General features: G+C 56.0%; 2 protein-coding genes and 1 long non-coding RNA gene across 8 annotated transcripts in view; all 3 read right to left on the bottom strand.

The window, feature by feature from the left end:
- Window positions 1–37: 37 nt before the first annotated feature.
- Window positions 38–1,546, bottom strand: LOC147648986 (uncharacterized). 6 transcript variants are annotated; one of them, XR_015279630.1, is made up of 5 exons: window positions 1,351–1,546; window positions 1,249–1,309; window positions 827–888; window positions 306–409; window positions 38–120 (listed from the first exon to the last, which is right to left on the bottom strand). It is a non-coding gene; the product is annotated as an uncharacterized LOC147648986 (long non-coding RNA). The 6 variants fall into 6 exon arrangements; XR_015279632.1 differs by lacking the exon at window positions 38–120 and adding an exon at window positions 160–181; XR_015279634.1 differs by lacking the exon at window positions 38–120 and adding an exon at window positions 243–263.
- Window positions 1,547–1,687: 141 nt separating this feature from the next.
- Window positions 1,688–13,033, bottom strand: LOC147648987 (kallikrein-14-like). The gene is made up of 6 exons (XM_086864859.1): window positions 13,023–13,033; window positions 11,258–11,376; window positions 8,939–9,164; window positions 6,261–6,514; window positions 5,151–5,287; window positions 1,688–3,184 (listed from the first exon to the last, which is right to left on the bottom strand). The coding sequence occupies exons 1-6, from the start codon at window positions 13,031–13,033 to the stop codon at window positions 3,032–3,034; spliced, it is 900 nt and encodes a 299-aa protein (XP_086720985.1). The 3' UTR covers window positions 1,688–3,031.
- SCN1B (sodium voltage-gated channel beta subunit 1) overlaps window positions 3,648–14,296 on the bottom strand; it is a 55,587-nt gene continuing 44,938 nt past the window's right edge. Inside the window, exon 7 of the transcript XR_015279610.1 lies at window positions 3,648–3,682. The gene's annotated coding sequence lies outside the window, so the exon portion shown is untranslated. The remainder of the gene's footprint in view (window positions 3,683–14,296) is intronic.

Consider the following 14,296-nt stretch of genomic DNA (forward strand, 5'->3'; position numbering starts at 1 on the left):
GAGATGACCATGGGTGGTCTGGAGATGACCATGGGTGGTCTGGAGATGACCATTGGGTTGGTTTGGACTTTGTTGACCATTGATTGACTTTGGGTTGGGTTTGGGTTGGTCTTGGTTGACCTTGGTTGGTCTTGGTTGACCTTGGTTGGTCTTGGTTGACCTTGGGTTGGGTTTGGTGGACCTTGGGTGGGTTTGGTTGACCTTGGGTTGATTTTGGTTGACCTCGGGTTGGGTTTGGTTGACCTTGGTTGGTCTTGGTTGACCTTGGGTTGATTTTGGTTGACCTCAAGTTGGGTTTGGTTGACCTTGGGTTGGTTTTGGTTGACCTTGGGTGGTTTTGGTTGACCTTGGGTTGGGTTTGGTTGACCTTGGGTTGGTTTTGGTTGACCTTGGGTTGGTTTTGGTTGACCTCGAGTTGGGTTTGGTTGACCTTGGGTTGGTTTTGGTGGACCTTGGGTTGGGTTTGGCTGATCTTCAGTTGGTCTTGGTTGACCTTGGATTGATCTTGGTTGACTTTGGGTGGTTTTGGTGGACTTTGGGTTGGTTTTGGGTTGGGTTGGTTTTGGTTGACCTTCAGTTGACTTTGGGTTGGGTTTGGTTGGTCTTGGTTGACCTTCAGTTGGTTTTGGTGGACCTTGGGTTCGGTTTGGGTGGTTTTGGTTGACCTTGAGTTGGTTTTGGGTTGGTTTGGGTTGACCTTCAGTTGGGTTTGGTGGACCTTGGGTTGACTTTGGGTTGGGTTGGGTTTGGTTGACCTTGGGTGCTTTTGGTGGACCTTGAGTTGGTTTTGGGTGGTTTTAGTGGACCTTGGGTTGGTTTGGTTGACCTTGGGTGGTTTTGGTTGACCTCGAGTTGGGTTTGGTTGACCTTGGGTTGGTTTTGGTGGACCTTGGGTGGTTTTGGTTGACTTCGGGTTGGTTTTGGTGGACCTTGGGTTGGTTTGGTTGACCTTGGGTTGGTTTTGGTTGACTTTGGGTGGTTTTGGTTGACCTCAAGTTGGGTTTGGTTGACCTTGGGTGGTTTTGGTTGACCTCAAGTTGGGTTTGGTGGACCTTGGGTGGGTTTGGGTTGGTTTTGGTTGACCTTGGGTGGGTTTGGTTGACCTTGGGTGGGTTTGGGTTGGTTTTGGTTGGTCTTGGGTGGTTTTGGTTGGCCTTGGGTTGGTTTTGGGTTGATTTTGGTTGACCTCAAGTTGGGTTTGGTTGACCTCAGGTTGGGTTTGGTTGACCTTGGTTGGTCTTGGTTGACCTTGGGTTGGGTTTGGTTGACCTTGGGTGGTTTTGGTTGACCTTGGGTGGTTTTGGTGGACCTTGGTTGGGTTTGGTTGACCTTGGGTTGGGTTTGGTTGACCTTGAGTTGGTTTTGGGTTGGTTTGGGTTGGTTTTGGGTTCCTCTTGGTTGACCTTTGCTTGACCCCATTCCCGTCCCCCGATTGGACCTTCCCTCCTCCCGTTGTCTTCTCCTCCCGGGTGGGCGTGGCCAAACACTCCCAGGTCCCCTCCCCCGCTCCGCCAGTGCCTCAATAAACGAAATCTGGGAAAACGCCCCAAAATCGTCTCTGGGAGTGGGGGAGGGGCCACCAGGGGACATCTGGGGGGGGTTGGGGCCACCAGGGGACATCTGGGGGGGGTTGGGGCCACCAGGGGACATCTGGGGGGGGTTGGGGACGTCAGGGATGGACCCGAGGTGGCGTTTGCTCCAGATTTATTGGTTCTGACCCCAAATCCGCATCCCCTTTGTGGCCCTGGTGGCACCGAGGTGGCCCTGGTGGCACCAAGGTGGCACCGAGGTGGCCCTGGTGGCCCTGGCACCCATCACCGTGTCCCTTGTCCCACCTCGTGGGGCATCCCCAAGGTGTCCCCGTGTCCCTGTGATGTTCTTGTGATGTCCCCAAGGTGTCCCCAGTGTCCCCAAGGTGTTCCTGTGATGTTCCTGATGTTCCCATGTCCCCGAGGTGTTCCTGTGATGTTCTTGTGATGTCCCCAAGGTGTCCCAGATGTCCCCAAGGTGTCCCTGATATCCCCAAGGTGTCCCCAATGTTCCTCTGATGTTCTTGTGATGTCCCCATGGTGTCCCCATGTTCTTGTGATGTTCTTGTGATGTTCCTCTGATGTTCCTCTGATGTTCCTGATGTCCCCATGTCCCCGAGGTGGCCCTGTGATGTCCTTGTGATGTCTCCACGATGTCCCCAAGGTGTCCCTGATGTCCCCAAGGTGTCCCCAATGTTCCTCTGATGTTCTTGTGAGGTCCCCATGGTGTCCCCATGTTCTTGTGATGTTCCTCTGATGTTCCTCTGATGTTCCTCTGATGTTCCTGATGTCCCCACATCCCCGAGTTGTCCCTGTGATGTTCCTGTGATGTCCCCAAGGTGTCCCCGATGTCCCCAAGGTGTCCCTCATGTCCCCAAGGTGTCCCCGAGGTGTGCCCATGTCCCCATGGTGTTCCTCTGATGTTCCTGTGATGTTCCTCTGATGTTCCTGATGTCCCCACATCCCCGAGCTGTCCCTGTGATGTTCCTCTGATGTCTCCACGATGTCCCCAAGGTGTCCCCGATGTCCCCGATGTGTCCCCATGTCCCCAAGGTGTTCCTGTGATGTTCCTGTGATGTTCCTGATGTCCCCACATCCCCGAGCTGTCCCTGTGATGTTCCTGTGATGTCTCCACGATGTCCCCAAGGTGTCCCCGATGTCCCCGAGGTGTCCCCGATGTCCCCGAGGTGTCCCCGATGTCCCCATGGTGTTTCTGTGATGTTCCTGTGATGTTCCTGATGTCCCCACATCCCCGAGCTGTCCCTGTGATGTTCCTGTGATGTCTCCACGATGTCCCCAAGGTGTCCCCGATGTCCCCAAGGTGTCCCCGATGTCCCCGAGGTGTCCCCGATGTCCCCAAGGTGTTCCTGTGATGTTCCTGTGATGTTCCTGATGTCCCCACATCCCCGAGCTGTCCCTGTGATGTTCTTGTGATGTCTCCACGATGTCCCCAAGGTGTCCCCGATGTCCCCGAGGTGTCCCCGATGTCCCTGAGGTGTCCCCTAGTTGCGGTCCATGGTGGCCAGGATCCAGGAGGTGAAGCTGCAGACCCTGGTGTAGACCCCGGGGTGGCCGGGCAGGGCGCAGGTCTGCAGCCCCCAGGACACGATGCCCTGCAGGGTCCCATTGCAGGACAGGGGACCCCCGGAGTCACCCTGGGGACACACAGGGGTCACTCAGGGGTCAGAGGTCACTCAAAGGTCACTCAGGGGTCACTCAGTGTCACTCAGGGGTCACTCAGGGTCACTCAAAGGTCACTCAGGGGTCACTCAGGGGTCAGCGGTCACTCAAAGGTCACTCAGGGGTCACTCAGGGGTCACTCAGTGTCACTCAGGGGTCACTCAGGGTCACTCAAAGGTCACTCAGGGGTCACTCAGGGGTCAGAGATCCTTCAAAGGTCACTCGGGTCACTTAGGGTCACTCAGGGGTCACTCAGGGGTCACTCAGTGTCACTCAGGGGTCACTCAGGAGTCACTCAGGGACACTCAGAGGTCACTCAGGGGTCACTCAGGGTCACTCAGGGGTCGCTCAGGGTCACTCAGGGGTCACTCGGGTCACTCGGGGGTCAGGGGTCACTCAGGGTCACTCAGGGGTCACTCGGAGGTCGCTCAGGATCACTCGGGTCACTCAGGGGTCACTCAGGGGTCACTCAGGGGTCACTCAGGGACACTCAGAGGTCACTCAGGGGTCACTCAGGGGTCACTCAGGGGTCACTCAGGGACACTCAGAGGTCACTCAGGGGTCACTCAGGGGTCACTCAGGGTCACTCAGGGGTCACTCAGGGGTCACTCAGTGTCACTCAGGGTCACTCAGGGGTCACTCAGGGGTCACTCAGGGGTCACTTAGGGTCACTCAGGGTCACTCAGGGGTCAGAGGTCACTCAAAGGTCACTCAGGGGTCACTCAGGGTCACTCGGGGGTCACTCAGGGGTCAAGAGTGGTGGATTTAGGTGGATTTTGGGCGGGTTTGGGGCAGATTTTGGGTGAATTCGGGGCTGTTTTTGGGTGATTTCGGGGCAGTTTTTGGGTGATTTTGGGGCATTTTCTGGGTGATTTCGGGGCAGTTTTTTGGGTGATTTCAGGGCAGTTTTTGGGTGATTTCGGGGCAGTTTTGGGGTGATTTTGGGGCATTTTCTGGGTGATTTCGGGGCATTTTCTGGGTGATTTCGGGGCAGTTTTTGGGTGATTTCAGGGCAGATTTTTTGGGTGATTTCGGGGCAGTTTTTGGGTGATTTTGGGGCATTTTCTGGGTGATTTCGGGGCAGTTTTTTGGGTGATTTCAGGGCAGTTTTTGGGTGATTTCGGGGCAGTTTTTGGGTGATTTTGGGGCATTTTCTGGGTGATTTCGGGGCATTTTCTGGGTGATTTCGGGGCAGTTTTTGGGTGATTTCAGGGCAGATTTTCTGGGTGATTTCGGGGCAGTTTTTGGGTGAATTTGAGGCATTTTCTGGGTGATTTTGGGGCAGTTTTTCGATGAATCCAGCACAGGTTTTTGGGCAGTTTTTGGGTGAATTTGGGGCAGTTTTTAGGTGATTTCAGGGCAGGTTTTTGGGCAGGTTTTGGGCAGTTTTGGGGTGAATTCGGGGCAGATTTTGGGTTATTTTGGGGCAGTTTTTGGGTGATTTCGGGACAGGTTTTTGGGTGAATTCGGGGCAGTTTTTGGGTTATTTCGGGACAGGTTTTGGGTGATTTCAGGGCAGATTTTGGTTGATTTTGGGGCATTTTCTGGGTGATTTCGGGGCAGTTTTTGGGTGAATTTGGGGCAGATTTTGAGTGATTTCGGGGCAGTTTTTGGGTGATTTTGGGGCATTTTCTGGGTGATTTCGGGGCAGTTTTTTGGTTGATTTCAGGGCAGATTTTGAGTGATTTCAGGGCAGATTTTGAGTGATTTCGGGGCAGTTTTTGGTTGATTTTGGGACATTTTCTGTGTGATTTCGGGGCAGTTTTTGGGTGATTTCAGGGCAGATTTTGAGTGATTTCGGGGCAGTTTTTGGGTGATTTTGGGACATTTTCTGGGTGATTTCGGGGCAGTTTTTGGGTGAATTCAGGGCAGATTTTGAGTGATTTCGGGGCAGTTTTTGGGTGATTTCAGGGCAGCTCTTGGGGCACTTTCCGGCCTCACCTGGCACGAGTCGATGCGCTGGTTCCTGACGCCGGCGCAGAACATGCTGTCGGTGATGCGCCGCGGGTACGCCCGGCGACACGCCGCGTCCGACAGCAGCTGCACGTAGGCGCAGATCAGGCGGCTCGGGAGCGTCACTGGGGGGTCACGGAAGGGTCAGGGGGGTGGGGACACCCCCAGGACCACCCTGGGGTGCTCTGGGCGCTACTCAGAGGTTACTCATGGGTTACTCATAGGTTACTCATGGGTTACTCAGGGGTTGCAGGGGGTCAGGAGGGGTCACTGGGGGGTCACGGGAGGGTCGGGGGGTGGGGACACCCCCGGGACCACCCTGGGGTGCTCTGGGTGCTACTCAGAGGTTACTCATGGGTTACTCATAGGTTACTCATGGGTTACTCAGGGGTTGCAGGGGGTCAGGAGGGGTCAGGGAAGGGTCAGAGGGGTGGGGACACCCCCGGGACCACCCTGGGGTGCTCTGGGCGCTACTCAGAGGTTACTCATGGCTTACTCAGGGGTTACTCAGAGGTTACTCAGGGGTTACTCTTGATTTTGACCATTCTGTCCAAATCCCAGCCCAATTTCACCCCATTTTTACCCATTTTATCCCAAATTTCCCCCAATTTTTTGCCCAATTTTTCCCCAATTTTTTCCTCATTTTTTTCTCCTATTTTTGCCTATTTTTCCCCATTTCCCCCCCATTTTTTCCCCAATTTTCCCCAATTTTTAACCCTTTCTTCCCCATTTTTCACCCAATTTTTCACCCAATTTTTCCCCATTTTTCCCCATTTTTAACCCTTTCTTCCCCATTTTCCCCCAATTTTTTCCCCATTTTCCCCCTATTTTTAACCCTTTCTTCCCCATTTTTCCCCATTTTTAACCCTTTCTTCCCCCATTTTTTCCCCATTTTTAGCCCTTTCTTCCCCAATTTTTCCCCCAATTTTTCCCCATTTTTAACCCTTTCTTCCCCAATTTTTCCCCCACTTTTCCCCCATTTTTAACCCTTTCTTCCCCAATTTTTCCCCCAATTTTCCCCCAATTTTTTCCCCATTTTTTCCCCCATTTTCCCATTTTTCCCCATTTTTTTTGTTTCTTTCCCCATTTCCCCCTCACCCTGCGGGGAGGTGACCGTCCCCCAGCCGGACAGCAGGCAGGACTGTCCGGGCTGGCCGCAGGCTCGGGGCAGGGCCAGTGGCCGGACGCTGCGGCCGATCTGGGCCGGCCGGTCCAGTTTCAGCAGGGCCAGGTCCGAGTCCAGCGTGGTGGGGTTGAATTTGGGGTGGGACAGGGCCAGCGTCACTCGCCGCTCCTGCTCCGTCCCCTCGCGACGGCGGAGGTCGTCCTCGCCCAGACGGACGCGGATACCCCTGGGGACAGCGGGGGACGTTGGGGACGTTGGGGACATTTGGGGGATTTGGGGACATTTGGGGACATTTGGGGGGATTGGGGACATTGGGGACATTTGGGGGATTTGGGACATTGGGACATTTGGGGGATTGGGGACATTGGGGGATTTGGGGACATTTGGGGACATTGGGGGATTGGGGACATTGGGGACATTTGGGGACATTTGGGACATTGGGGGATTTGGGGACATTTGGGGACATTGGGGGATTTGGGGACATTGGGGGACATTGGGGGGATTGGGGACATTGGGGACATTGGGGACGTTGGGGACATTTGGGGGACATTGGGGACATTGGGGGATTGGGGACATTGGGGAGATTTGGGGGACATTTGGGGACATTGGGGGATTGGGGACATTTGGGGACATTGGGGACATTTGGGGACATTGGGGGGATTGGGGACATTTGGGGGATTTGGGGACATTTGGGGACATTGGGGGATTGGGGACATTGGGGACATTTGGGATGTTGAGGCATTTGGAGACATTGGGGACATTGGGGACATTGGGGACATTGGGGGGTTTGGGGACATTGGGGATGTTGGGGAGGGGTGACACGATGTCCCCAAGGGTGTCCCCAGGATGTCCCCAGGGATGTCCCCTGACCCCAGGGTGTCCCCAGGGTGTCCCCAGGGTGTCCCCAGGGATGTCCCCTGACCCCAGGGTGTCCCCAGGGATGTCCCCTGACCCCAGGGTGTCCCCAGGATGTCCCCAGTGTCACCTCTGGTTGCAGTGGGCAGCAGTCAGCACCCACTGCGGCCGCACCAGGACACCCCCTGTCCCCCAGGGACGCCCCCTGACCCCAGGGTGTCCCCAGGATGTCCCCAGGGTGTCCCCAGGGTGTCCCCTGACCCCAGGGATGTCCCCAGGGTGTCCCCAGAATGTCCCCAGTGTCACCTCTGGTTGCAGTGGGCAGCGGTCAGCACCCACTGCGGCCGCACCAGGACACCCCCTGTCCCCCAGGATGTCCCCAGGATGTCCCCAGGATGTCCCCAGGATGTCCCCAGGATGTCCCCAGGATGTCCCCAGGGTGTCCCCAGGGTGTCCCCAGTGTCACCTCTGGTTGCAGTGGGCAGCGGTCAGCACCCACTGCGGCCGCACCAGGACACCCCCTGTCCCCCAGGGATGTCCCCTGACCCCAGGATGTCCCCAGGATGTCCCCAGGCATGTCCCCAGGGATGTCCCCTGACCCCAGGGATGTCCCCAGGGTGTCCCCAGGATGTCCCCAGTGTCACCTCTGGTTGCAGTGGGCAGCGGTCAGCACCCACTGCGGCCGCACCAGGACACCCCCTGTCCCCAGGATGTCCCCAGGATGTCCCCTGACCCCAGGGTGTCCCCAGGATGTCCCCAGGGTGTCCCCAGGGTGTCCCCAGGATGTCCCCTGTCCCCCAGGGATGTCCCCTGACCCCAGGATGTCCCCAGGATGTCCCCAGGGTGTCCCCAGGGTGTCCCCAAGGTGTCCCCAGTGTCACCTCTGGTTGCAGTGGGCAGCGGTCAGCACCCACTGCGGCCGCACCAGGACACCGCCTGTCCCCAGGGATGTCCCCAGGATGTCCCCAGGGTGTCCCCAGGATGTCCCCTGACCCCAGGGTGTCCCCAGGGTGTCCCCAGGATGTCCCCAGTGTCACCTCTGGTTGCAGTGGGCAGCGGTCAGCACCCACTGCGGCCGCACCAGGACACCCCCTGTCCCCCAGGATGTCCCCAGGATGTCCCCAGGGGTGTCCCCAGGGATGTCCCCTGACCCCAGGGTGTCCCCAGGGTGTCCCCAGGATGTCCCCAGTGTCACCTCTGGTTGCAGTGGGCAGCGGTCAGCACCCACTGCGGCCGCACCAGGACACCCCCTGACCCCAGGATGTCCCCAGGATGTCCCCAGGATGTCCCCTGACCCCAGGGTGTCCCCAGGATGTCCCCAAGGTGTCCCCAGTGTCACCTCTGGTTGCAGTGGGCAGCGGTCAGCACCCACTGCGGCCGCACCAGGACACCGCCTGTCCCCAGGGATGTCCCCAGGATGTCCCCAGGATGTCCCCAGGATGTCCCCTGACCCCAGGGTGTCCCCAGTGTCACCTCTGGTTGCAGTGGGCAGCGGTCAGCACCCACTGCGGCCGCACCAGGACACCCCCTGTCCCCCAGGATGTCCCCAGGATGTCCCCAGGGTGTCCCCAGGATGTCCCCAGGGATGTCCCCTGACCCCAGGGTGTCCCCAGGGTGTCCCCAGTGTCACCTCTGGTTGCAGTGGGCAGCGGTCAGCACCCACTGCGGCCGCACCAGGACACCGCCTGTCCCCAGGGAGGTCCCCAGGATGTCCCCAGGGATGTCCCCTGACCCCAGGGTGTCCCCAGGGATGTCCCCAGGATGTCCCCTGACCCCAGGGTGTCCCCAGTGTCACCTCTGGTTGCAGTGGGCAGCGGTCAGCACCCACTGCGGCCGCACCAGGACGCCGCCGCAGCGCAGGGGGCCGTAGAGCAGCACCTGCCAGGGCTGGGACATGGGGACACACGGGTACCCCCCGATGATCCTGTCCTCGTCACCCTCGGGGACGCAGGTGACACCCGAGGCGTCCCCGAGGGGCCGCTGGCCCGGGGGACACGGCGGAGAGTCGGGCACGGTGGCACCTGAGGGGACACGGGGACAGCGGTGGTGGCACCTCATGGGGACAGTGCCACCAGGTGTGGCACCTCCATGGGGACAGGGGTGGCATCTCCATGGGGACAGGGGTGGCACCTCATGGGGACAGGGGTGGTGGCACCTCATGGGGACAAGGGTGGCACCTCATGGGGACAGCGGTGGCACCTCATGGGGACAGGGGTGGTGTCACCTCATGGGGACAGGGATGTCACCTCATGGGGACAAGGGTGGCACCTCATGGGGACAGGGGTGTCACCTCATGGGGACAAGGGTGGTGGCACCTCATGGGGACAGGGATGTCACCTCATGGGGACAAGGGTGGCACCTCCATGGGGACAAGGGTGGCACCTCATGGGGACAAGGGTGGCACCTCATGGGGACAAGGGTGGCATCTCCACGGGGACAGGGGTGGCACCTCCATGGGGACAGTGCCAGCAGGTGTGTCACCTCCATGGGGACAGGTGTGGCACCTTTATGAGGACAATGCCACCAGGTGTGTCACCTCTTGGGGACAAGGGTGGCACCTTTATGGGGACATGAGGACAGGTGTGGCACCTCCATGGGGACAAGGGTGGCACCTTCATGAGGACAACGCCACTGGGAGTGTCCCCTGGGCCACCAGGTGCGTCACCTCCTTGGGGACAGTGGTGGCACCTCCGTGGGGACAATGGTGGCACCTCCTTGGGGACAGTGGTGGCACCTCTGTGGGGACAGGGGTGGCATCTCCATGGGGACAGGGGTGGCACCTCCATGGGGACAATGGTGCCACCTCCATGGGGACAGCAGTGGTGTCACCTCCATGGGGACAATGGTGGCACCTCCGTGGGGACAATGCCACCAGGCCTGTCCCCTGGGCCACCAGGTGTGGCACTTCCATGAGGACAATGCCACCAGGCCTGTCCCTTGGGCCACCAGGTGTGGCACTTCCATGAGGACAATGCCACCAGGCCTGTCCCTTGGGCCACCAGGTGTGTCACCTCCATGGGGACAGCAGTGGTGGCACCTTTATGGGGACATGGGTGGCACCTCCATGGGGACAATGCCACCACGTGTGGCACATTCATGAGGACAGTGCCACCGGGAGTGTCCCCTGGGCCACCAGGTGTGACACCTCCATGGGGACAGGTGTGGCACCTTTATGGGGACACAGGGACAGGTGTGGCACCTCCATGGGGACAGGTGTGGCACTTTTATGGGGACAGCAGTGGTGGCACCTCCGTGGGGACAATGCCACCAAGCCCGTCCCCTGGGCCACCAGGTGTGGCACCTCTTGGGGACAGCAGTGGTGGCACCTCCGTGGGGACATGGGGACAAGGGTGGCACCTCACAGGGACAACAGGTGTGGCACTTCACGAGGACGATGCCACCATTGGTGTCACCTCCATGGGGACACGGGTGGCACCTTTATGGGGACAATGCCACCATTGGTGTCACCTCCATGGGGACACGGGTGGCACCTTTATGGGGACAATGCCACCATTGGTGTCACCTCCATGGGGACACGGGTGGCACCTTTATGGGGACAATGCCACCATTGGTGTCACCTCCATGGGGACACGGGGACAAGTGTGGCACCTCCATGGGGACAATGCCACCCGGAGTGTCCCCTGGGCCACCACGAGTGCGTCCCCAGGTGTCCCTGGGGGTGTCCCCAGGTGTCCCCAGGTGTCCCCAGATGTCCCCAGGGGTGTCCCCAGGTGTCCCCAGGTGTCCCCAGGGGTGTCCCCAGGTGTCCCCAGGTGTCCCTGGGGGTGTCCCCAGGTGTCCCCAGGTGTCCTCAGGTGTCCCCAGGGGTGTCCCCAGGTATCTCCAGGTGTCCCCAGGTGTCTCCAGGTGTCCCCAGGTGTCCCCAGGTGTCCCCAGTTGTGTCCCCAGGTGTGTCCCAGGTGTCCCCAGGTGTCCCCAGGTATCTCCAGGTGTCCCCAGGTGTCCCCAGGTGTCCCCAGGGGTGTCCCCAGGTGTGTCCCCAGGTGTCCCCAGGGGTGTCCCCAGGTGTCCCCAGGTGTCCCCAGTTGTCTCTGGGGGTGTCCCCAGGGGTGTCCCCAGGTGTCCCCAGCTGTCCCCAGCTGTCCCCAGGTACCTGAGAGCAGCAGCACCAGCAACAGCAGCTCCACAACTCTGAGGTGACACGGGAGGGGACACAAGAGGGGACAAGGGTGACACCACTGCCCCTCCCCCACTTTTTCCCCATTTCCCCTCCTTTATTTCCCCATTTTCCCCCATTTTTTCCCATTTTCCCCCATTTTTTCCCAATTTTTCCCCATTTTTTCCCATTTTTCCCCCATTTTCCCGCATTTTTCCCCATTTTTTCCCCATTTTTCCCATTTTTTTCCTCATTTTCCCCCATTTTCCCCTAATTCTCCCCATTTTTCCCCTTTTTTCCCCATTTTTCCCCATTTTTCCCAATTTCCCCCATTTATTCCTCATTTTTCTCCATTTTTTCCCCATTTTCCCCTAATTTTTCCCCATTTTTTCCCCATTTTCCCCCCCAATTTTTTTCCCAAATTTTCCCAATTTTTTCCTCATTTTTCCTCCATTTTTCCCCATTTTCCCCCCCATTTCTTCCCCTTTTTTCCCATTTTTTCTCCATTTCCCCCCCATTTTTCCCCCATTTCCCCCCATTTTCCCCCCTTTTATCCCAATTTTCCCCCAAATTTTTTCCCATTTTTTTCCTTTTTTCCCCATTTCCCCCCATTTTTCCCCATTTTTCCCCATTTTTTCCCATTTTCCCCCATTTCCCTCCATTTTTCCCCATTTCCCCCCATTTTCCCCCCATTTTTTCCCCATTTTCCCTCATTTTATCCCCATTTTTTCCCATTTCCCCCCCATCATTTCCCCCCCAATTTTTTGCCCAAATTTTTCCCATTTTTTCCTCATTTTTCCTCCATTTTTCCCCTATTTCCCCCCATTTTTTTCCCCATTTCCTCCCATTTCCCCCCAATTTTTCCCCATTTTTTCTCGTTTTTTCTCATTTCCCCCCTTTTTTTCCCCAATTTTTCTCCATTTTCTCCCAATTTCTCCCCATTTTTCCCCATTTTCCCCCATTTATCCCCATTTCTTTCCATTTCACCCCATTTTTCCCCCCATTTCCCCCATTTTTCCCCCATTTCTCCCCATTTCCCCCATTTTTTCCCATTTTCCCCCCATTTTTCCCCCCTTTTTTCCCATTTCCCCCCAATTTTTCCCCATTTTTTCCCTTTTTTTCCCATTTCCCCGTTTTTCTTTTCTCCATTTTTCCCCATTTCCCCCCATTTTTTCCCCCATTTCTCCCCATTTTTCCCCATTTTTTCCCATTTCCCCCCAATTTTTCCCATTTTTCCCCATTTCCCCCCATTTCCCCCCATTTATTCCCCATTTCTCCCCATTTTTCCCCATTTCCCCCCATTTTCCCCCATTTTTCCCCAATTTTTCCCCATTTCCCCCCATTTCTCCCCATTTTTCCCCATTTCCCCCCATTTCTCCCCATTTCTCCCCATTTCCCCCCATTTCCCCCCATTTTTTCCCATTTTCCCCCCATTTCCCCCCAATTTTTCCCATTTCCCCCCATTTTCCCCCCATTTTTGCCCATTTTCCCCATTTTTCCCCCATTTTTCCCCATTTTTTCCCCATTTTTCCCCATTTTTCCCCCATTTTTTCCCATTTTCCCCCATTTCCCCCCATTTCCCCCCATTTTTTCCCCCAATTTTTCCCCATTTTCCCCATTTTCCCCCCATTTTTCCCCATTTTTCCCCATTTCCCCCCAATTTTCCCCCATTTTCCCCCATTTTTTCCCATTTCCCCCCATTTCCCCCCATTTCTCCCCATTTTTTCCCATTTCCCCCCGTTTTCCCCCCATTTTTCCTCACCTCTGTCCCATCCTGCTCCCCGCTGTCTCCTCTGTCCCCCCCCCCCCCCTCCACCTCCTTTTTGTGACCTCGCCCGGCCTGGGGGGAGGGGCGGCTCCTGCCTCAGTTTCCCCGGATCTCGTTAATCCCGGGACGCTCTGACTCAGCCGCTCCCGCCCCGCTCTGGCCCAGTTTGGCCCAGTTTGGCCCAGTTTGGCCTCGCTTTTCCCCATTTTTCCCCCTTTTCTCCCCATTTTTACCCCTTTCCACCCCATTTTTCCCTTTTCCTCCAGATTTTCCCCATTTTTCCCTCGTTTTCCCCACTTTCGCTTCGTTTTTTCCCATTTTTGCCTCATTTTCCCTCAATTTCTCCCCTTCCCACCCTTTTTCTCCCCAATTTTTCCCATTTTTCCCTCATTTTCCCCACTTTTGCTTCGTTTTTCCCATTTTTTCCCTCATTTTCCCCAATTTTGCTTCATTTTTTCCCATTTTTTCCTCCTTCCTTCCCATTTTCCCCTCATTTTCCCATTTTTTCCTCATTTTCCCTCAATTTTTCCCCTTCCCACCCTTTTCTCCCCAATTTTTTCCATTTTCCCCTCATTTTCTCCACTTTTGCTTCGTTTTTCCCAATTTTTCCCTCATTTTCCCCAATTTTGCTTCATTTACTCCCATTTTTTCCTCCTTCCTTCCCATTTTTCCCCTCATTTTCCCAATTTCTCCCATTTTTCCATCATTTTTCCTCAATTTTTCCCCTTCCCACCCTTTTCTCCCCAATTTTTTCCATTTTCCCCTCATTTTCTCCACTTTTGCTTCGTTTTTCCCAATTTTTCCCTCATTTTCCCCAATTTTGCTTCATTTACTCCCATTTTTTCCTCCTTCCTTCCCATTTTTCCCCTCATTTTCTCAGTTTCTCCAATTTTTGCCTCATTTTCCCCACTTTTGGTCCATTTCCCCCCATTTTTTCCTCCTTCCTTCCCATTTTTCCCTCATTTTCCCATTTTTTCCTCATTTTCCCTCATTTTCCCTCAATTTCTCCCCTTCCCACCCTTTTCCTCTTGATTTTTCCCATTTTTTCCTCATTTTCCCCACTTTTAGTCCATTTCCCCCCATTTTTTTCTCCTTCCTTCCCATTTTTCCCTCATTTTCCCATTTTTCCCTCATTTTCCCTCAATTTCTCCCCTTCCCACCCCTTTCCTCCCCAATTTTTCCCATTTTTCCTTCATTTTCCCCACTTTCAGTCAATTTTTTCCCATTCTTTTCCTCCTTCCTTCCCATTTTCCCCCTCATTTTCCCAA

The sequence above is a fragment of the Cyanistes caeruleus genome, chromosome 28 (assembly GCF_971803275.1).
Source record: "Cyanistes caeruleus chromosome 28, bCyaCae1.hap1.1, whole genome shotgun sequence".
In the NCBI taxonomy this organism is placed as follows: Eukaryota; Metazoa; Chordata; class Aves; order Passeriformes; family Paridae; genus Cyanistes; species Cyanistes caeruleus.